Here is a 24,739-nt window from a genome sequence, read left to right on the forward strand (position 1 = left end):
GGCTCGCTGTGCGAACTCACATTAAGAAACTGTATGTGAAGAGAGAGAGAGAGAGAAATAGAGAGAAAGAGAGAGAGCTGGAGCGCAAGAGAGAGGTAGAGAGTGAAACCGCATCAGAAAACGGGCTTGCGAGACGCACTACAGTCATCTGAAGATTTTTACTGCTCATAGGCATCAAACTTCGGAGGATTATTTCTTTCATTTATTTCTTCGTCTTCCATATGACCATTACTTGATTTCAGTCTATTTAAAGAGTTTATATCGAGCTTTAAGATTATTTATAGGCCTATTTAAAAAAATTGTAACTAAAGCAATTTATTTTATATTTTCAAAAAGTAACTTTTTCTTGATTACTTTTATTTGCCTTTTTACTTTTGAAATTTAAAACAACAAATCAAACTCAAGTTGGACAAGTTCACTCAAAATTTACACTTCAAAAACTGTAATTTAATTGAAAAATTCATGAAATATTGGACACCGATTTGGATGATCTAAAATGATATACACACATTTCATATCGATTTGTTATATCCAGCATTCTGTAAATTAAATAGCCGACTATATTTTATTTATTCATTTACTTTGCATAAACTTTTAGCATTGGATTTTAGTGAAAGAAGATCAGCTCAGCTATTTTTGCTTTTTGTCGCAGAGAGTCCTATCTAACAGAGTAGTTCACTCTCCTAATTTTAGGTTTAACCACTTTATTGCTCATCACTCCAAAGAGATATTTGAGACAAGTCCCGGACGTTCACAGCCATGCTCTTCGAGAGTTTTGACCTTGTCTCGGCGCTGGCGACGCTGGCTGCGTGTTTAGTGTCCATGGCACTTCTTCTGGCCGTGTCCCAGCAGCTCTGGCAGTTGAGGTGGACCGCAACACGGGACAAGAGCTGCAAGCTGCCCATGCCCAAGGGCTCCATGGGGTTCCCTATCATCGGAGAAACATGCCACTGGTTCTTTCAGGTAAGCACTCATTCTCCTTGTACCTTTCCAAGTTTCCAGTCTCCCTGCTGTCGCACGCACAGCGCTCCGGTGTGCGCCAAACACCGCGGGCTCGGCGCATATAGTTTCCCTGCAGGTAACTGGGTTGTTAAAGACACATCAAGAGTAGGATAACGTCCACTAATGCTTTTCGCACGTGTGCACTCGTGCGTAATATTGCGCTTTAAAATAAGAACAGCCTGCAGGTTAGTTATTCCCACGTGTGCAATTTCATCCGTGCCATATTTCCATGGTGTTAATAAGCTGTCTGTTTTAGATAGCCGTCAGTTTTGTTTAATACAGCCAGCTCTCAATCCACGTGGAACAATCTGTTTGCGGCTGCCAAGACAGGCGCACTCCGTTCCAGAAATATTGTAGTCCTTGGCTTCCGATGCGCGCGAGAACACAGCCACTGAGCACCGCTTGTCTACGCGCGTCTGTTTGCGCGCGGGGTGAGATTGATCGCGAGCCGAGGGCAGGTATAGTGTCGCGCTCTTATTGAGCTTCAGTGTAATTACGCGCGCCGGTTACTCCAAAAGAGCCAGCGTGTTGTGAATGATGCCGTGCCGTTCTGTCATGATACCCAGACAGCGCGTGGGGCGCATAAAGTGCACGCTGGAGGTCTCTGTCTCACCGTCCTCAGTAAGAAAGTTTGTGAACGCTCAGAAGACTAAAATAAGCGATCAAATTAAGATCAGACCAGCGGCTATAATGTGGTATTTTGAAAGGAGTTTATTACACGAACCTTAGCTGTAAAAATTGTCTCAGGAATTCTTTCCATATTAAATCCACGGTGCGCATTGGGATGTCTCTGGACACTGGTTTGCAGTAGCTGGAGTGGGTTTCTTTAAAGTGAGATTTGCAGAGATTCAATAGGGAGGAATGTCCTGGTCTGAGTGGTGTACAGATCAAATTCTCTGGTCAGGAATAGATTCTCCAAACTTGCTGGAAATCCAGAAGAGAATTTCCATGCAGCTGGCAGGCTCTCTGCAAAAACAAACAGACTTGACTGCATCTCAGAGTTATATGTGTAAAATCAATAGGATTTGGAGCGGCCCATTTGAGCCAAACTTTTGTCATTCTTTATTTCCACAGCTCAGTTCAGGACTGCAAGGCGAATGAAAGCTACAGTTCAGATTGAAATGTTATCTTCTTATTTGTGCTTCTGAAAACATTCAATGCTTATTAACATCTGCGTATATCAGTATGTTTAAGACACCCCCTTTAACTTTGCCATTCAGCCCATTTTGTGGTCCATGTTCTTCTCTCTTCTTAAAACTTAGCGGCAGCTAAAACCATAAGTGGGTCAAATCTGTGATTGACACAGATTTATGGATTCAGAGGAGTCTACATTTCGGTGCGCTCTCTTGCTGTGTGTCTGGCGTGATGAATTATGATATGATTTTGTATTTTGTCTGTGCATGGTTTTTGGGAGACCACATAATATCAGATCAGAGCTTTCTTTTTTTTGTGCCACTCACAACAGTCTTCCAGGTTTTGGCTGAGCTACCAATATGAGCTCTTAACTCTGACTGTGCCACATAAGATCATTCAGAATGCACAAATCTTCTTATTAGTTATGCATTGGGTCACAATAGTAACTCCTTGACTCCATTGCACTGTTCACCCAGTAGGCAACTCTCCCTTACCTCTACCCCACGTCTTCACCTTGACCCAAGTCTGGGTGGCAATAAAGCTGCCCACCAGGGGGTCAAAAACACACCCACACCCTGGGACAAAGCCTACATGGCTTGGGGCTCTGATCAGAATTCCAGAGAGCATGGCCTGTAGAGACCTGGGGGATTAGGAACAGTCTTCTCTCTTGCTTTCTGGCTCTCTCCTGGGGCTTGTCGGGATTAGCGAGCATGAAACGGGCATGACTGGCACCAGCGTGGTGTGGCCCCTTTTTCACCTCTGGAACGCACCACCAACCCCTCAAACAGCCTCTTGTCTTTAGGAACAGGGAACGGGGTGAAAGCAGAGGGGGCTTGGCAGCAGTAGTGGGAGGAGGAGGAAGGTAGGAGGATATAATAGAAAAGAAAAGGGGGTCCCCGGGGTGAGCGCTCACACTGCACTGAACAACCATAATCTCTCTCCACAAAGTGTTTCCAGGTCAAAGGGGAGCCCATTCTCTCAGCTTGGCCACATTTAGGTTCTTTGCGCTTGTCTCGTGGGCTTTGGTGTTCGTTCGGCATTAAGCCGATGCTGATTGCTGATTCTCGTTGCGTTGCCTGAAATTCCCATATCTGCTTTCATTTATGCATACCCATGTGCCTTCCAAAACACCCTCTTTGGCGGGTACACCCAAGGGTGACTGATGACCATATAATAGGACCTCAAGTCTTACTGCCTCTGCTCGCTTCCCCCTCTCTCTCGTACTCTGTGCAGAAATGCTGTCATATACCCCAATGGAGACATGCCAACGCACACATCCTGAGAGATTCCAATGGGCTATTTCAGTAAATGGACATATTATATTTATTTACGCTGAGACTGTGGGTCAGCCTATGGAGAAGTCCCCCCGTGCCGTTACCTGCCGCTCTGAACTAATAAACACAGCAGCTCCACACTAAGCCATGCAGACATGCATGCATTTATACAGAAGGACCTGAGGATCAAAATAATGAGTGATACAAATAGAGAGTACTGAGCAGAAGCATGTGCCTAGGAAAACTTGCCATACACTTTCTAAATCTCTCTGCTCCATCTTTCATATTTTTTTGTCTTTCTGCATACAATGAGGAAACACATCGAGGTGCATATGATTGCACATGAAAATGCACCCCCTCTCTTGATCCCTCATGTAATGTAGCACCCCCATGTTCAGGTCAACTGTAGCTGATCTGAATAAACATAATTACAATTTTTTTGTGTGATTTTAATAAAGGGGTCATTTGTATAACATTTCCACTGGCACACAAAGGCCACATTTATGTAGCGGGAGGCTCGACTGGTGTCCAATTTACACAGAAATTTGTATTTTTAGTCCTGCGCACTCTGTGGACTGGGCCAGAGGAAAAAAGCGGTTCTCTTTATTGCGCCCCCTTGTAAAATATCTGATAAATTTCTTTTCAAAATAAAAGAAACTATTGAACGTGGCGAGTTAACCCTTCCACTGCCAGAGGCAGCAGACAACAGGCATGTTTTGAATTGGATTGAAACTGCTTTGAAATGAAGGAATCTGTATATTTATTGCCTTCTGATTTAGAGGATTTCAATTACATCAAGTTTACAAAAACTATTCAAGCATTTCTGATACAGATGTTCTCCTCCCATGAGCCCTGCACTCATTATCATCTTAAAGCGTCGTCTGACATGTGTTTTGCGGTCCAAATTACTGTGGAAAGCTTTTTCAGCTTATCGCTGAAGATCATCTAACCTCAACCTCTAACAGAGTTCTTGAACCCAATCTGCCTTCGCTCAAAACAAACAGGGTTTTCTTTGAGTGACAAGCGATTTCAGTTGGTTTTGAAGAAAATGAGCTTGACGCAAAAAAATAGCCATATCTGTGCATCACCGTGCATGCGTGCAGAAATGAATGGACACACCGACCGCATATATGCATGTGTGTTTGACAGTGCGAGTATGCCGCAGATTATTACCTCATTGCTTTCCAGGGTGTGTGGGGCTTTTGTGCGTCAGTGACCCTTTTGGGTTTTTTGTTTTATTTTCGTTCTCTGCACGTCTGAGCTTCTGTGGCCTTGTGAAATGAGGGAGGACATTTCTCACCTTCTAGCCAAATGACATCTGCGCGGCCAAGCCCAGCACGTTTGTCTCCACATTTTGCCTCCAGAATGCGAATCATTTCTCTAAGAAGCACGCTTTGACCATTTATCCACCCAATCACATTTTCTTTCATTCTTGCCTCACTGTCAATCGCTTCCATGCAGGAAAACCAATACCATTACCATCTTTGCTTGCACTTTCCACTGGTAACACACAGGTCAGGACTGGATCCTGTCTGGCTGCTCTTCTGTGTACACTTGTTTTAGAGGGAACCGTTGGCCCCTACATGTGTAAATACACACACATACATGTGAGAAATGTATATGTGTTTTTGGTGATGTAGTGTGTGACTATACATTGCACACTTTCACTACTCCAGGAGAGGTGGGGGAAAAAAAAGGCCCTGGCCTGGTAAGGATGACAGCACGTGTTGTTTATAATGAATGTTCTTGTTCCCAGAATTATCAAACACACTAAGTTCACGCAGGTTACACATGATGTCTGAAGGGGAAATATGACAGAGCAAAGACCATAAACAAACATAATTTAATACAAATTACAAGTTCACTTGTGCGTGAATGTGTTTATGCACAGAAATCAACAGAGTTAGAGAGTGCCCTTATGTTGGGCATGTGTGAAAGACAGCCTTGTCTCGAGTCTGTCAGGTTGAAAATGGCTTCTTTCTCTTTCTTATACTGACCGCTGAGAGGTGAGCACACACACACATACACAATCATCCATCATCGCACATACTCAGTTCTCACCATGTGGTGAAAGATACTACATTTATTTTCTTCCCTCTTGCCTTGCATTGCTTTCGGATGTGTGGGTGTGCATGTGGTTGTTCATGTCAGCATTACCTCTTGCCCTCACACTCACCTGATATGTGAAATCCTCTGTGTTTTTAAGTATAGACTGGTTGTGAGCTGGCCAGCAAACATTTCTCTCACCCCACACACTGTTCACGCAGTGGCAGTGCCCCCTGTCTAACACCTGGCGAGGTCCTGGGATGCCATGTGTCTGTTTTGCCATGTTCAGAGTTCCTCTTTCGGCCATTAGAAACTATCTGAAGCCATTTTTAACATTGTGCTTCTATACTAAGGAATTTATTCAGCTTCTCATGATGAGGAACCAAAAAAAAAGCCTTTGAATATCATGTAATCCCGCCAAAACTATAAAACCCAAAACAGGCATTTGCTGGAAAAATTGTGAAAGCTGAGAAAGAAAAGTGTGAAAGTGTGAAATATGGTTTAAGTTTGTCCACCAGTGCAGAATTTACAGCCATAGCTTCTCCCACATGTTCAGCCAGGTCTGGTTAAACTTGAGAAAGTGAGACTTAATCCCTTTGGTCTGACCTTGTGTAACCTCACAGTGCATATGTCTCATTAGTTTGATCTTATAATCTTACTGTTTAATTAAGACAATATTTTCTTATAGGGTTTTAGAAACTAAGGTGCCGTGCGGGTCATAAGACATTTGCCAAGTCTTCAGAGATCTCAGCCAGTCGAGAGCTCAGGTTGTCGTTTTGGGCCTCTGCCATTATGGTGGTGTTAGCTGAGTCAGTCAATGGGGAGAGTCAGGTCAAAGGTGACCAAAAGTGAAAGAGTAAGGTCCAATAAGTGAAGTCAAAACTTTTAACTGTAGGATAATATCTGACAGGTTTTTGTACTCTTTGGATGTTTATACACTAAAGTTATTCAGATGATGCTTCTACATTTGCATTTTTTGTTTGCTGGCACATATTGTAAATGTTTAAGGCTAAGGCATCATTCATGATCTAATCTGTTTATTTGTTTATATATAGAGGTGAGAAACCCAGCCTCTGGCCACAAGTACATAAAAAGAGACTACTTGCTGGACTGAGGGTAGACAAATAGGACACTGGGAAGTGCTTGTCATTATACGATTGCCATTTATGTTTGTGACCATTGGCATGAACTTTCGGATGTATGCACAGATTTGATCTTGCATTGTATAAAATCCATTCATACCGTATATGCTTTATAAATGAGGCCCCAGGAGCTCTGTCCATACACAATTCTGAAAATGGTATGAAGCCACCTGAAAGCATGCAGTCTGGATTCTGCCATCTTTGCTTTACAGTTCTGAAGATATAAAGCCCATCAAATGCACCTTAAGTACTCCAAAATATGTCGGTGGTAAAAAAATAATCAGATGCACTATAAAGTTTTTTCATGATTTTTACATTAAAAAATGTGGTAAGAAACCACAGCTCCTTTTAAATACATTTAGAAAGACACCTTGTGCTTGCAGTGTACTTATAGCTTCTACCAGCAGGGGCGTTACTGGATTCTCATAGTTGCTCTGTGATAGAATTTTGGATGAATTTGCTGGTCCTTTAACATTGTGAATATTTGTTGGCTATTCGTTTCAAAATTAGTTTAATATAGCATTTATATTGAGCAGGTATTAACGCAAAGAAGCTTGCTGAGGTGAAGTGCATACAGACAAGTTTACCTCAGCCAAACAGGGGGGGAAAGCCTTGCATGCTGCTATATTTATCCCTGCAAATAAGAGTGTGAGTGTTGGAGTGTGCTTGATGAAACTGGTCACAAAATTTAGTGGGTGGAGGGGGAGGGTGGCAAGGGGGCGCAAACAGCTCTACTGCCACTTCCTGCCGTGGGGTCAGTATGTGTGTGTGAGGCTGAGAGGTTACAGGCCGTCTTTATGTGCTCAGCAGAGGTCTCGAGGGCCAGAAGCAATTACTGTGTGTTGGAAAGAGCAACTCAAGGCAGAGTTAACAGTCGTTATCATATGCACAACTCTACTGAACTACACTTGAATGTGCATAATGACCATGATCTAATTAAGTATTGCGCAAAATAATGCATGGAGTTTTCTGCAGTATATTTATTTATGCTTTTAGTACATACAGCATTGATCTTCCACCATTTCAGCACTAAAAATAGGCTCATTTTACAACTCCCCTAGAGTTAAACAGCTGAGTTTGACCATTTTTGACTCCATTCAGCAGATCTCCAGATCTGACGGGAGATCTTTTTTCTTTTTTTATAATTAGTTTTTCTGAGTTTTCACCTTTGATGTTTAAGACAGTAGAGAGTATTGATAGGAAAGCAGAGAGAGGGGAAGGATCGGCATAGGACCATGAAGCAGGAATCGAACTCAGGTCACCGTGAGCACCTGAGTGTATGTTTCGACGCACTAACCACTACACCACTGGCGCCGACCTGACGGGAGATCTTTTAATTTAGCATAGATCATTGAATTGAATTAGACCACTAGTAACTCACTCAGAAATGAGTTTCAATATTTTTTCTTTTTAAAGCTGGATTCTTCTGAAGTTACACTATGTGTTAAGGCCGACGGAAAACGAAAAGTTATCTGTCTAGGCAGAAATGGTTACTATACTCTCATACTGGTATAATAAGCAAGGAATTTTGCCGCAGTACCATGGCTACAGCTGGACCATTCCAGCAGGCACAGGACGTCAACATGACATCAGATTGATGTTGTACCCCAACGTCATGGGTCGTTGCATTTTGTTTGGAAATGAAAATCACGACGTCGATGTCCAACACCAGACAGACATTGCATTTTGGTTACGTTCCAAAACAACCTAAAAACAACAAAATATCAACGTCTAATGATGTTACAGCTTGACGTTTCATGGACATTACCAATACGACGTCTATCAGACATTGGATTTTGGCTGCCATACCTGACAAATAAATGTCAGTATTTGACATCAATTTGACGTTGGTTTAAGACGTTGACTCGATGTTCGATTTTCATCACTTTCCAACACAACCTAAAATCAACAAAATATCAACGTCATTTCACATCATTTTTGGACGTCAAAATAACATTATCCTAAATCTGGTGACCTAAATCTAACCTAATATTAACATATTATGATGTTGTGTGTCTGCTGGTATAGGACTAAGCTAGGTAACCCTGCTCCGTAATATCATTGATCCTGCACAGCAATGGTACTGCAGCAAAGTTTCTTGATTTTCATTTTCAGCTGGTCTTAGTACATGGTGTAGCTACAAAAGAGTCAAGATTTAAATAAGAAAAGCATCTAAAGTTTTTGCTAATGGTCTAATATGATTCAGTGAAAATATGATTCAATGATAATATGATTCAATGATTCATGACTCACCTGATCATCTGAGTGGATTAAAAATGGTAAAACTCAACTGTTTAACTTTAGGGGAGTTGTAAAATGAGTGTTCCTTTATGTTCAAGCTATTAGAATCAGGTTAACATCTCCTGTCCTGTGAAAAACCTGAAGTTTGTTGCTGTAACTTTTAAACCCATTCAGATGTTTGGGTTAATCACTTTGCTTGTTCTTAAATCACAGAGGTGAGGGGGTCAAAGGTGAAAAACTTTGCAGGATGTACTGGATTCCTTGCTTATTAGCACATTCAGAGTCTTTCGCACATGGAGCTAACGGCTGTGCTCATAAACTCATTAGATCACTTTTCTCAGTGTGATCCTTAAGGCTAAGCCTGAGCCCCTTCTTAGCTGAAGCTAACCCAATTGCATAAAGAATTCTGTGAACGGGACCCCTATGCCCCTACAATACCAAAACAAACCAGCGGGCTTATCCCACAAGGCTAACACCCTTTATTACAAATACCTATTAGCCCTAACACCTCATTACATGTGTAATATTCAGACAGAAGCCCTTTAGCCTACAATGCTGGCAGTACAGCCTAAAAGCCTATCTAATTTTAACTACAGAAGATAAATGACATTAGAAACTGACAGCTGTGGTTGGCTGAAATGTATCTTAAAATTACATTTTTACATACAGTAACACATTTAAATTAACTATATCACTCCCTCAATATCTTTCAGCTTAGTCCTTGATTTATCAGGGATCGCCACAGCGGAATGAACCAACAATTACTCAGGCATGTTTTATGTGCTGGATGCCCTTCCAGCCACAACACAGCACTCAGAAACATCCATATGCTCTTCATTAATGCACACTCATACACTACGGGCAATTTAGTCTATTCAATTAACTTATGCTGCAAGTCTTTGAACTGTGGGGAAACCGGAGCACCCGGAGGAAATCCACGCGAATACAAGGACACGAACATGCAAACTCCACATAGAAATGACTCCTGGCCCAGCCAGGACTCAAAGCATCGACTTTCTTGCTGTAAGACAACAGTGCTAACCACTGAGCCACCATACTGCCTTAAAGTTACTATATTATTTTCAGAATTGTTTCCTTGTTACATTTGCTTTGGGTTTTTCCAATTCATTTTGCACCAATGAAACCAATGACAGTGAATCCATGATATCAAAGTCTTTCTCAAACTCCTGCAGATCACAATCACCCAATTATGATACAACATCCTGTATTTATAGCATATTATAACCTAAAATAAAAACTTTACACTTCAACATTATTGTAACACTGGCTCACTCCTCATATGTGCATGATGAAAACGTTTTGGCTTTATCTTGCTTTTGGATTTGTCTCACACATGACATGGCGTTGTAAACTGCTGCCCTCAAGTTCAAAAAGAAGTTTGTGACTCTTTAAGGCCTGTTTTTAAGGCCTTATTTTACTGCCCACGTATAGCATTTTTTTCAAAGAAAAAACGACCCTTCATTCATATGTCGGGAAAACAAGTGCCTCGACTTCTGCCAAGGCTTTTTTCTCCCAAATTCTGTCAATTTATAAAGGTTGGGTCCCTCACCACTTTCACCTTTTGACTTAATTGGGGTTGGTACACACTGATATTCATATCAAACTAAACTGAATTTTGATCTAACTCCAACAAAATCCTCCTTCTGCTAAACTGAATGTGCCTGATGTATTGAAACGTCGAACCTGATTTCCGGTTATTCCCTGTTTTCTCATTTAATTAGATCCAAACATCAACTGCAAATCCTTTTGTCAATTTAAGAAATGTGGGACACAGTTGTAACCATGAATATTTTGCTAATCTTTCTGTCCTCTAAATAAGGTCTTCTTAGTATGTACACCTAATGCGTATTCTTCTTTCCACACCTGTTTTGCAGGGTGCAGGTTTCCATGCATCCAGAAGGCAGAAGTATGGGAATGTATTCAAGACTCATCTGCTGGGACGGCCGCTGATCCGGGTCACAGGGGCAGAGAATGTGCGTAAGGTTCTTATGGGAGAGCACAGCCTGGTCACTGTGGACTGGCCCCAAAGCACCAGCACTCTGCTGGGGCCCAACAGTTTGGCCAACTCGATAGGAGACATCCATCGCAAAAGGAGGAAGGTAAGGTCAATGTCCTTTATTACTCCGATTAGGGCTTGACTAAATCTAGATGAAATCACAATCATGAATAAAGAAAAGCTGCAGTTGTCATGCACATCTTGTAAGGGAGGCACAGTTCTGTGATCACTGATAAATCTCCTTTGAAGACTAGAGGGTGCTCTTGTGCAGAAACTCCAATAGAGTGTTTAAATGCCTAGTTTTCTGAACAAACAGAAGATTTATCTTCTTCCATTGATTCAATGTGACTAGTAATCATTATTTCAAACGTTCTACTTAAGTTATGAAGCGTGTTTGGAGTAAAACATGTTATAAAATGTGAAATTTTCATGTGCTTTCAGATGTAGCTTTATCATAGAGCTGTAGTTTGCTGAGAAGATGAACAAACATCTGTCATTATTGCAGAACAATTATCCTCAATTTCATTATCATACAATTAAATTGTCCATGATATTGCATTGCATAACTGTGACACTGTGTTGTAAATGGTGCTCCCTCTCATAGCAAATGCTGGAGATTTACTACTGATAACACAACTTAAATTACTGACAAAATGTACATGAAAATTAGCTTTGATTAAATGATTGATTTGATTTAATCAACCCTAAAATGTACTGGGAACTGTCCTTATCTCCTAATGGGACAGTTTTGCTCCATTTCCAAGTCTTGAATTGTTTTGACTCATCGAAAGGAAAAATGGAGAATAAAAAATGAGAGATGGAGTGAAAGAAACAAGATAGAAAGTCAAATGGATGCAGAAAAGATTTTGCCGTCTATAGGACGGATTTGGAGACAGATACCCATAATGCCTTGCTCCCCCGCTCACTGTTATCACTCATAACAGTCTGCTCACAATGACCACATGGAGGATTATGCTCATAACTAGCTTCTACTCAAATCCAAGCTATTGTTCAGGAACAAAATAGCTTTTTTGTGGACCCTGGTTCTCTTCGGTCCCTTGGAGGCTTGAGTTTCACCCCATCACACACCTGCTCCATTGAGGGGTCAGTGGGGTGTAATCAGTCTGGTTAATCCTCCAGGTCCAGGGCCTCACGCAAACCCCCTAATGACTGCTAATTAGTCAGCAAGTCTCAGGCAGACAAAGACCTCCTTCAGACAGGTTTCAATGTCCCGCTCTCCACGCTAATGTCATAAATATATTTTCATTTGTTCTTCAATCTCTCTGGAGACGGACAGCATTAGATAACCTATATTTTGCTGTCTACATCAATAGGGACACACATATTTGTACTTTTTGTTCTTTGTTTAAGGTTAAAAGAAGCTCAAAACAAATGAGCAGTGATATATTATTAGGGAACATTATGATGCAATTCATACTGCTGAGAATAGTTTTGATGAGTATGCAAATATGTGCTGTTTGCATTTAAAGCATCTGATAATAGCAGATAAATAAGGATGACTCCACAAACTCAAATCAAGTCACATCACATTTATTTATATAGCATTATTTTCTGTGACTGGTTTAAAGCAAGCAGCTTTACAATATTAAACATGTAAAACAGCACCAGGGCTGCTTGCAATTATAATTATACTTCAATTTATACCATGAAGCGTCCCTCAGGTGTTTATGTTTTACTTATGGATGTCCGATCTTGACAGACTGAACAGGGGAAATGAACCAGAGAAGATTTCTACCTCAAAGAAGGCAGGGCCTTATTGCACACCTACCTATTACAAAATTTCCATGGACCAATGGGATTTAAAATGTGCTTACCAGTCAGAGCGAATGCCACCATGAGTAGTTCTTTGTTTAGCTGTTTCAAACTTTTAAAACAAACTTTGTTTTGGCCGCCATATATAATAATAATAATAATTATTATTATTATTTTCTTTTTTCAAAATTACATCACACCAGTTCATTCTTCAATTTTGGTTGAGTTATATTAGAGACTGAAGAGTTAAAAGCATTTTGTATGTCCTGTGTCAGTAAAACAAGATAATTTAGTACACTGAAAAAAGTGTTGCATGCAAAACTGTTGCAAACTATTTATTTGTGTTGAATTTAAACAAACCAATTAAATTGAGCAATGTTCAACTTAATTTGTTTGTTTAAATTCAACCCAAATAAATTGTTTAAAACCACTTAACGTAAAAATATTGAGTAAATCCAAGGAATCATCTTTGAATAATTTTTTTCAGTGTATAAAATGAAGAATGAGATAACTGCTACACATATACATGTACTAAAGAGATGTCAGCGTAAATACCTCTGTGACCTTGGGAAATAATTTCCTAGAAGACTACAAGTTTTAGTTACTTGCTTGCTATAAATGGAAATTCCTAAAAAATGAGTTCTTCCATATCTTTAATTATATCCTAGAACATTAGCACAATGCGCAACAGTTTACTGAGTATACTATAAGCAACCATATTAGCCTATCAAACCTAGAGCTATCAGGAAGTGGATTTGGAAAGGTGTTGAGTTTATTAGGTTGGCCAGTAGAGGGCAGAGGATCTTAATTCTGCGCTTACCTGCCAACACAAAGTGCTCTCGCTGTGAATGAGGGATTTTGTTTTAGTCAGCAGGGAAGAGAGAAAAGAGAGAGAGAGAGGGAGAGATTGGAAAAGTGGAGAGAAGTGTAAAAGAAAGTGAATGGTTTGGGGGAGAGAATAAAGAGGTCTTTACATTCTGGTCAAACCAGCAGCTTTGAGCAGTTTCATATAATTTAAGACATATGGAAATTATTAGGGTGGGGGAGCTTTAAAAGGCAGTGTGTGTGTGTGTGTGTGTGTGTGTGTGTGTGTGTGTGTGTGTGTGTGTGTGTGTGTGTGTGTGTGTGTGGAAAGTGCAGTACAAGAAGTCACGTTTTGTAATGAAGACAGGCGGCTGTTTTTTTTCCAGTAGTGTTCAAAATCCTGTATAATGGAGACTGGCATAAGTAGAGCTTGACTGACGTCTGTCTACTACGCAAAGACTCGCTAAAGGAAAATAGTAAGCTTCCCAAAAATCCCAAACCAATAAGCAGTATAAATATAGTGTTGTATCGCAATATATTCGTTTCTGGGTATTCGCTAAGAGACATGCTACGCAAACATGCTTGTAGCCACAAATTCTTTCTAAAAAAAAAAAGGGATGTAAGTAATGTAGTGGCATGGATGGATAACTCAGTGTTACAACTGAGTATATACAAAGAAATACTAGCTACAAATAGGAGTCAGTTGAGCAATGAAGAAGTGTGTCTGGAGAGAACAGCACAGAAAAGGAGACACAAAGAAATAGGTCTTGGCGAGAGAATGTCAGACGTGAGGAGAGACAGGAGGAGGATACACGGCTCTCCACCCCTTCTCTTTACTACTGTGGAAAAAAAAGCGGGGTGGAGACGAGGTATTTGGAATGAGATGGCATATAAAAAGTGCTATTGTTAGTCACTGGCACTGGAACATGGATGTTATTTGACTAAACAAACCAGCACAACTGAGGCACATTAGAAATGCGCTGCTGTGGCCAGGAAAATCTTACCTTCGCCTTTCACCCTCGCTGCTGATGCCGAGGAAAACTCTCTCAGATATTCAGGGCGAGAGGTGGAGGTAGGCGAGTGTCATTTAGGAGTACGAGAAGGTCAAAAATAGCGAGGCCTGCAGAATTAATGAGAATGTTCCATGCTTCAAGCTATAAGACAAATAAGCTTGGCCTTTAGGCACCGACTGTGGCTTCAAGATAATATTTTCATGACATTTCTTGCCTGTGGAGCACAGACATGTTGGATTGTGATGGATGAGGGATTCATGGCCAGCTGCATTGTGGGAAGTGTAGTTCTGCAGGGCTAAGTAAAAAATAAACGTGTAGTGCTTTGGAAAAACGTGTTTAAATGAGTTCAAGGCCAAATGTCCTGCTTTGGTGATTACAGGGGATTTTGTTCATAAAGAGGACACACAAAATGCAACCATAATGCAAAGCAAAATGCCAAAACATGGGTGAAATACTGCGTAGTCATTCAGTGTAAACACATTTATGAGAAATGTAAACATATACTTATATGTTCTTGTTAAAGTATTTTAAAAAATTAAGTTATCAAACTTTTTTAAACCATTAAAGTATTGTAGCTAATAAATGAGTTGGGTTTAATGTATTATTGCAAATTAAAAAGATTTAAAATGACAAATAATTTGTAATTTGGAGCTCTGCTGTGATGCTTAAGTCTTAAGTCAGTTGAGAAATGCCCCTAAATGATTCTCATTCTATATAAGTTATGGTTACACGGAATGACAATGAAATATATTATGTATTTGCACTAAAAATAAAATTAAACATTGTAATGTACAAATGTACATTACAAAAAAGCTGTATTGCACCAATATTAATGTTTGATACACCCTTTCCCTTTTTCAACTCAGTTAATGCAAACACTAAGTAATCTCCACAGCAAACTGAATGCACTTGTTTGTTTGTGTTTTTCCCAGATCTTTGCTAAAGTTTTTAGCCACGAGGCTCTGGAAAGCTACCTGCCCAAGATCCAGCAGGTCATTCAGGAGACCCTTCGTGTGTGGAGCTCCAATCCTGACCCCATCAATGTGTACCGCGAGTCCCAGCGGCTCTCCTTCAACATGGCTGTGCGCGTGCTCCTGGGCTTCCGCATCCCAGAAGAAGAGATGCACTGTTTGTTCAGCACCTTCCAGGAGTTTGTGGAGAACGTCTTCAGTCTTCCAATTGACCTGCCATTTAGTGGTTACAGAAAGGTAAAATGTCAATAGATATAGTATGTTTCCATCTACTTGTTTTCATACGCATATTGGAATATGATAAAAAATAATGCTTAATGGAATGCCAAGATGCAGTTTTGAAAATTTGAATTAAAAAAACATATGCACACAACTGCGTAGTGAACTTTTTATCCAATAAGTAAAAAATGTGTATAAACTACAAGGGAAAGTGTAGCAAAAAAATGTGTTTTATACGATGTGATGATAAAAATGATGGTGCCAGATTAGTCTAAAAAAACATTTACAAAATAAATTCATACACGCACAGTACAGTTCACATTTAGAAAAAATCCAATTAGTAAATTCAAAACACGATTCAAAAATAAAAAATACAATTCGTAAATTTTAAACACGATTCGTAAACACGCATATCCAATTTATAAATTCAAAACACGATTCGTAAATACACAAATCCAATTCGTAAATTTTAAACACGATTTGTAAATACACAAATCCAATTCGTAAATTTTAAACACGATTCGTAAATACACAAATCCAATTCGTAAATTTTAAACACGATTCGTAAATACACATCCAATTTGTAAATTCAAAACACGATTCGTAAATACAGATATCCAATTCGTAAATTTAAAACACGATTCGTAAATACACAAATCCAATTCGTAAATTTTAAACACGATTCATAAATACACAAATCCAATTCGTAAATTTTAAACACGATTCATAAATACAATTATCCAATTCGTAAATTCAAAACACGATTCGTAAATACACATATCCAATTTGTAAATTCAAAACACGATTCATAAATACACATATCCAATTCGTAAATTCAAAACACGATTCGTAAATACACATATCCAATTCGTAAATTCAAAACACGATTCGTAAATACACAAATCCAATTCGTAAATTCTAAACACGATTCGTAAATACACAAATCTAATTTATAAATTCAAAACACAGTTAAAAAATACACAAATCCGATTTATTTGACAAAAATATTTATGATTTTTACTTGTGAATTCGCAAATTGTGTGTTGTATTTATGAATGTTTTGAATTTACAAATTGGATTTTGTAAATGTGAATTGTGCAGTGAATGTTTAAATTTTATTTAGTAAAAATATTATTTTTGAGACTGATCTGGCTTCATAAAAATGGGCGTGATGCGACAGCATTAATAGACAAACCAGTGGACCAACCACATTATAAAACATCTGAAATGTTGTTTTAGTCATTCTATAATGCTCATTTTTGATATTTGCCGCCAGTTTATCAGGAAGTGACGATTTAGTTTTCTTCGACTCATTATTTTCAAAAGTTTTATGCAATGTTTCAGTTATGCGCATAAGACTATAGCTATTGTGTATAGTCAAAATAGAGATGGTCTCTTAAGCTAACAAACTTGTTTTGTTTGCAGGGTATTCGTGCAAGAGACTCACTCCAAAAAAGCATAGAGAAAGCCATCAGAGAGAAACCGCTCCATACACAGGGGAAAGATTACACTGATGCTCTTGATGTGCTTCTAGAAAGCGCCAAGGAGAACAACACAGAGCTTACAATGCAGGAGCTCAAGGTGAGCAGGACACTACACTTGTTGACTATCCAGACAATATTTTAAGGCCTCACAGGTTTCTTTGGAAGGCTGTTCTAAAAAGTAATCAGCAAATGATGGTAGTGACTGTAGGCGTATGATGAATTAGTTCTTATGAGGCAAGAGAAATGTTACGGGTTAAATTGATGCTGACTCACTAAATTAGGACCTGAACTGATCTTGAGCTGTTCTGGCGGTCCCACATCAGAAAAAATAGTCATATCCAGTACTTCATAACAACTCCTCAAAATAAAAGTTTAAATTCGGAAAAAACTAAATGCAATTTGGGGGAAAAACAAACATCAACAAGCTGCTAAAAGTTTCTTAATATAACAAAATGGAATGTAGAAATTAAATTGGAAAAAAGAGATACAATTATGAAGCACTTGAATGACATTTTTGTCAAACTTGTCTTGCATTTCAGCACATAGTCATCCTCCTAGTCTCTTTATATTGCTAATTTTCCTTTCAGCAGATCATCATGTTTTCAATGTGAGGTCAAACAGTGATCATTTGATTACATATTAGAGCAGAAAAGGAAGTCAACACTCTGATAATGAGAGGCTTGCAGTGACTGCTTGACAGCACACTTTACCCACTGATTGCTCTCGTCTCTCTCTCTCCTGCTCAGTTCTCTAGTCACAAGGCCAAACTGGGATGACAGGTATTTAATGACACAGATAATAGTCAATAAATGCTTCCCTGTAGGCCACTTTTACCTGGTTATTCCAGCGTTTTTCTTCTCTAAGGTGGATAAGGGTTCTCAGACAGTGGCGGCAGGGGTGCATGGCTCCCTAGCCTGTCAACACCAACTCACTGGCAAGCAGTTAAAAAAAGGAAGGCAGAAAGAGGAGAGAGAGAGAAAAACTTGTGTAAGATGGCTGCCAAACCTCAATGAAAGAAAAAGAGAGAAAAGAAATAAAGAAGCTCGATCTTAAGAATTTGGGGGGGAAAAGATTGTGGTGAGGTGGCTGACTAGAGACAATAAATAAATGTACTAAAATGCTAATATATAGTATACTGCAAGAATGCATGCAAGGGATTAAAAGTGACAGTAAAAATATTCCTAAAGATTATTGAGGAAGTTATGAACTGAGAAATCTAAATTCTTAAAATCTTTTGACATATAAGTCCCCACCAAGCAATTTTGTGTTTAATAAACATCGAAATGGCTTGGCTAAAACAAGGCTAAATTAGGGCTTTCAGTGACAATGTAGGAGACAAATCTAATAAATAAATCTAAGGATGGCCCAAAACTAAACTAGTCATCAGATAGACAGACTTTCAGCCAACATTTAGCCTTGTTTTAGAAAGCTGCCTATGTTTAAACGTCTATTAGTCTTCTTTTAAGAACAAAACAAAAATCAAATTGTGCTTGCTGAGTCACTGCACTCAAATATGTAGTAAAGTTTCAGAACTCATAAAGTTCTTAATTTAAATATATATTATGTGCTACTTTATTATGCAACAGTTTAGCTATTGTAAATCCCCTCTTCACAGAAGATCAATGCCTGCAAAAAACCTCAGTATTTGCATTACATTTCTTTTAATCCCAGCATTAGGAAAGAGAGTTCCAAATCATAATAGTAAGAACATGGTGCTCTGTTCATTTAATTTTACTGTGTACTTGTTTAACAAGACACAATTTGATGCAGATTTTCTACATGGTTTTAAGTGGTTTGTTATCATACATTTACAGTGTTGGGTAAGTTACTTTTAAAAAGTGATAGATTACAAATTACTGATTACTACTGGAAAATTACAAATTACTGATTACTACTGGAAAATTGTAATCTGATTACATTACTAATTACTTCAATTACTTTGAAGTTACTTTTAAAACAAATAAAATATACCTATAATAATACAAAAATATACATCAGCTCCTTCAGTAATTTAATAATCACTAAAATAAATTACAATGGGTTAATCACAGCAGCTTGACATATTCAAAATACTTTGAGTTCGCCCAAAACTTAAAATTCTCTCATAATTCACTTGTTCCAAACCTGTTTTTTTTTTTTAACACAAATGAAGAAAACTGGATACCTGTAACCATTGACATCCATAGGATGCAAAAGCACTGCAGTGTTTGGGTGTTCTGTGTTTGTCCGAGGTAATTAGTCTACCTAAATGTGTATATTCCAAAGTATGAAGCTGATCGGTCAGTTCTTGTCACTTGACTAAATTCAACTGTTCGCGCCTGGAAATGCGAGCGTGTGCGCAAAACACGCGATATGTGAACGGCCCCAAAAGCAGCTACGCTTCTCCTCACATTAAGAAGATACATTCACTCTCGATCCTGCACAAAAAGTTGAGCTGAGTTGGTCTGCCATGTTTTTGGGTGCTGGTGTCCTTCTTGACGATGAGTATTGTCATAGAATGCTTTCCATTTAAGTGCTTGAACAAGTTGCTGGTTGAGTTAAAAACCAGCCATGTCGAAAGTATTTCCACTTAAAGAAGCAACCACTCTCATTATCAGCCATTTCAGCTTGCGTTCTCCAGCAATTTAAAAGCGTATGATTATTAACTGATGTTGCAGCAGAAAACGTGGTTTAAACGAAGCATTTTTTTTTCTTTTAAAAAATATATATTTGTAACGTAAGAAACACAATTACATTGACTTTAGTAACTGTAATCAAATTACACAAATTTAAAATGTAATTCGTTACATTACTGCGTTCCTCAAAAATGTAATTAGAATACACTAATGCGTTACTGTGGAACTCGTTACACACAACTCTGTACATTATGTATCTATGATTTGTTATGTACTCCTTAATAATCCGTCCTTTGAGTCCAAAAAAAAAATGACAAGAAAATTTAAATTTTTGTGTATATTCACAGAAAAACACAAGTACCGAAGCAAATGATGCCATAAGTTTTGAGAAACAATGTCAGAAAAACAATCATTTTAGGCTGCGGACATAAATAAATCCACAGTCACAGTTGTATACATCATTGATATGTTGTATCAAACATACTTTCAGAAATTGACAAGAAAAAAAACATTGAAAGCATACAGGCGAAGCACTAAAAATATGTAAATATGAAAAACTGTCAATCATATCAGTGTGTATTTATCATAATCCTGATGAGGAGGATCAAAACAGGACAGTTTTACTTCTAAATAGTTTTTTAAATGTAAAAATTATAAACAAGTGTACAAAATAATTAAAACGGCAGTTCATGACCCCGTTGTTTAAACAAAAGAAATATTTCAACTCTGCATATCAGAGAGTTCATGACACTGAATGCTGCCACCATCTTCAAGTTGTACAGAATGCTTCAAACCACAAGAATTTTGTCTACATATTTGTGTCATTTAGTGACCAAATCGCCTTTGATTGTCCCTTAGGAGTCCACTATCGAGCTGATTTTTGCAGCGTTTGCCACTACAGCCAGCGCCAGCACGTCTCTTGTGATGCAGCTGCTGCGTCACCCTGCGGTGCTGGAGAAGCTGCGTGAGGAGCTGCGGAGCTGTGGTCTTCTGCATGATGGCTGTCTGTGTCAGGGGGAGCTACGCTTGGACAGCATCATCAGCCTCAAGTACCTGGACTGTGTCATTAAAGAGGTCCTGCGTCTCTTCGCCCCGGTGTCTGGAGGATACAGGATAGCCACGCAGACCTTTGAGCTGGATGTAAGTTGTTACGGATTTACAGAAAGTCTACTTTGACCCAAAATATCAATTTGGTCAATAAAGGTGTATGCATACATGATAAAAGTTTATTATTTGATATAGTTGAATATTATTTGCTGTTTTATCATTGTGTAAAATGCTGTAGAAAGAGGAATATATATTTTTTTTGTGGGGGGGAGGGCTTTACTGTTTATTGTTTGGATTAGAAGGTTTTTTTAAATGTAAAAGAAGAAGAAGAAGAAATAACTACTTTGGAATGGCAATCACATTAATAAATAATGTCAGGATTCCCATTTTGGAATCTGAACTGTGCTTTTAATTGTTTCTAATGTAACATGTGCTGTTTTATTTTCTAGTATTTTTGTAGTCAAATTAGTTATTGTTTAGTCAATATTTTTACATTTGAAATAATTTGTTAAAATATGTATAATATTTAGACCATTTTTTGAGGTGCACAGGTGTTAGTACTTAAAAAAATTAACCAAACAGTCTATATTTTAACCCAAATTTGGGTTTAAACCCAGATTTTTTATTAAGCTCTCAACTCAGCTGCTGGATTTGTGTATATATTACTAAAATTTGGGTGAACTTTATTTTATGCTCTTGCTATTTTTAAATATTTTTTATTTACAACTTACAATTTTTTTTTTCTTCCAAAAATGTTTTAAAATTTATTTTTGAGCTCCACCTCTGAAGGTGTACAGATTCTAATTATTTCTATTTTACTATAAATATTTTCTATTTCTTATGGGCTTTTATCTTGTGCTCTTAATTGTTAATAATGTAACCAGTGCTATTTTAGTTTCTAACAGTTTAATAGTCAGATTTATTATTGATTATTTAATATTTAAATTTTAAAAACTAATTATACTTTGTATAGTAATATTTAGACTTAAAACATTTTTTGGGGTGGACAGGTGTTAGTACATAAAAAAAAACGGATGTTTAAACCCAAATTTTGGTTAAAATATGGACTGCTTGGTTAATTTTTTAAAAGTAAATTCTTAACTCAGTTGCTGACTTTATGTATGTATTACCAAACTTTGGGTTAATTAAATTTTGTGCTTTTGTTATTTTTATATAATAGGGTATATGCAGAATTATGCCGAAGAACTTTTAATTTATCAGTAATCTGGGTCTAGCTATTCCAGTAAACTGTATGCCGTTACAAAATCGGCGCGTTTAAGATCTGTTTTTTTTTTTAAATCAAAAGATCTCCACTGCCTGATTGATGTACGATAGAAAGTGGATCACAGAATGTACAAGAAGCACTGCAGTAAATGACATTGTTTCGCATCATGTCTTTAAAATATGAACATTTATTTTATCCCAGTTTATTCAATTGAGTTTCTGCACTAGCCTGCTAATCCTGACAGGCACTTGCGTGTAAACGGCTTTTCATCTCATTTTACGATTGAACAACTAAATGAACTCTGAAGTCTATTTAACTGATTATATTTTAATTACAATGCAGCATCAATACTGTAAAAGGAACAGTATAAAATTGAAAAAAACGTCACATTAACCAATCATCGTACGTTTATCAGTATGAGAAGAAACACTAGCTCAGCATATAGCCTATTTTTTTATTTACAAATTAAATTTTTCTTAAAAAAATCTCTGAAGGTGTACAGATTTTAGTCATTTTTGTTGTGCTCTATTTATATTTTACTATACGTATTTTCACCTTTTTTCTATTTCTGCTTAGCTTTTATCTTGTATTTTACATATAAATATCTTTTTTTAACATGATATTTTGCACACATCATTCTGCTTTGGCGACCCCTGATAAATCAGGGACTAAGCAGAAGGAAAGAAAAAAGTAAAATGAATGAACATTACTTAAATCTATTTTCGTCTGTCTCTCAGGGAGTCCAGGTTCCCAAAGGCTGGAGTGTGATGTACAGCATCCGCGACACCCACGACACCTCAGCTGTGTTTAAGGACGTGGAGGCTTTTGACCCAGACCGATTCAGCCCCGAGCGCAGCGAGGACCGCGAGGGCCGCTTCCACTACCTGCCCTTTGGCGGTGGCGTTCGTTCCTGCCTGGGTAAACAGCTGGCCACTCTTTTCCTCAAACTGCTGGCCGTGGAGCTCGCCGGAGGCAGCCGATTTGAGCTGTCAACCAGGACATTCCCACGAATGATCTCAGTCCCTGTGGTCCATCCCACCGACGGCCTCCGCGTCAAATTCTTCGGCCTCGACTCCAATCAGAACCAGATCATGGCCAAGTCGGATGAGATGCTCGACGCCAGTGTGTGACAAACTCGAGCTGAAGTTTCCGAAAAAAGACTCTCATTTTGCCAAAAATGTATAGTCTATCATTTGTAAAGAAGTATATCAAAAATACATATATGAACGTATTGCTACATCAGGAGAGCACAAGAGGAAGGTTTCCGGAAAGAGGTTAAAAGGACAGTTTTATAAGTCACAGGGTATGGCCAGCGCAGGACGGCTCTGGACGAATCAGTCTTGAAATTGTTTTCGACTAGTGTGAGTGTTGGTGAGTTCATCTATATGTATATACAGTACGTGTGTGCGTGTAAATACGTGTGTATATGTGTGTGTGTGTGTGTGTGTGCCTGTTTGCGTGCATGGACAGGTTGTTACTCAGCTAAGATATTAGGAGTCGGAGTAGGCAGTGTAAACTAGAATGAATGGGAGGATTGTGTAATTTACTCAGGTGTGTGTTTGCAGTACAGAAGGAGCTTTCAGACTAACCCAGTACTTGTTATACACGCTCTGTACATAAGTGACAATTCATAATATTCTGGCTAAGAGAGCATGAAAAGGAGATGAAGAAAGACATATTATATTATATATACAGTATATGAGAAGGAATGAACCTGTGCGGGCTCTCAAAAACAAGCTATAGAGGGAATGAGGGACTTGTTCCTGCTGCAGATTTTATATCGGAAGACATTTATGAAAAAAAAAGAAAGCAAAAAAAAAAAATCAAGTCGTATATGCTGCTTTGGGAGCCGCTTTTTATTTATATGATGGAGCAGAGTGCAAAGGAAGGCTTCTTTTTTTTTCTCCTGCTGCTCCATTTCGATATAAGAAGAAATTATATGATGAAAGTCATCAGTTAATAACTCAATATATATATCAGAAGATGAGATGCCTCTGAAAGGACTTGAAAGTTTGAGAGGCGCTGGGACTCAATCCTCCATCACTTCCTCTAACAGAATGACTTTTCTTTTTATAAAATATGCCACTGATCTTTTTTTTATGAATGAAAATAATGTCTGCTGCTTTCAGTGTACCGTTTTCTAACAGAGACTAAATCGCTACCTTCAGCTACGGTTTTTGCTGTTTCTAAGCAAGTGGAATTCCACCATTAGAAAGCCATGGGTAAAGCATATTTGCATTGTCTAATATCCTAATATTCTTGCTATTAATATTATTGTAATAAATCTTATTTTAAGTGCTATTTTTGTTATATTTCAGAATAGAGTTCTAGTATAAGTCAAGTCTGTTGGTAAATACTGTTCTATTTAGAATGATATGGATTTCAGTTATACTGTATTGTACACAGTGTTTAAATGTTAATATGGTTTTATGTTATTGTAATAATTATAATTTCCTTTTGTTTATCATTATTATCATTGCATTTAGTTCTTATTAATAAACAGAAGCACTTGCGAGGTATGTTTATTTTGAGTGCCATTTGACTACATGTTCTGCTCTTTTGTCGATTGTTGCGTTTGTCTGTACATATATTTTATTCCTTTTTACAAGACCACATTTCACTTAGTTCAAATATGAATGTTTTTTTTTCCCTCTCTTTTTTTGTTACAGTGATTCTTAAATGTACTTGGTAATTTTATAAACCCTTGTAATAAACTATAATGTGAAAATCAG

The 24,739-nt window shown here is 38.2% G+C and overlaps 1 protein-coding gene across 1 annotated transcript; it reads left to right on the forward strand.

Moving 5' to 3' along the window:
• On the forward strand, nt 1–24,739 carry LOC130231884 (cytochrome P450 26B1). The gene is made up of 6 exons (XM_056461354.1): nt 1–963; nt 10,735–10,959; nt 15,379–15,654; nt 17,062–17,217; nt 20,594–20,875; nt 22,745–24,739. Exons 1-6 carry the CDS (start codon nt 760–762, stop codon nt 23,135–23,137), a joined length of 1,536 nt encoding a protein of 511 aa, XP_056317329.1. The 5' UTR covers nt 1–759; the 3' UTR covers nt 23,138–24,739.

The sequence above is a fragment of the Danio aesculapii genome, chromosome 7, assembly GCF_903798145.1.
Source record: "Danio aesculapii chromosome 7, fDanAes4.1, whole genome shotgun sequence".
Classification (NCBI taxonomy): domain Eukaryota; kingdom Metazoa; phylum Chordata; class Actinopteri; order Cypriniformes; family Danionidae; genus Danio; species Danio aesculapii.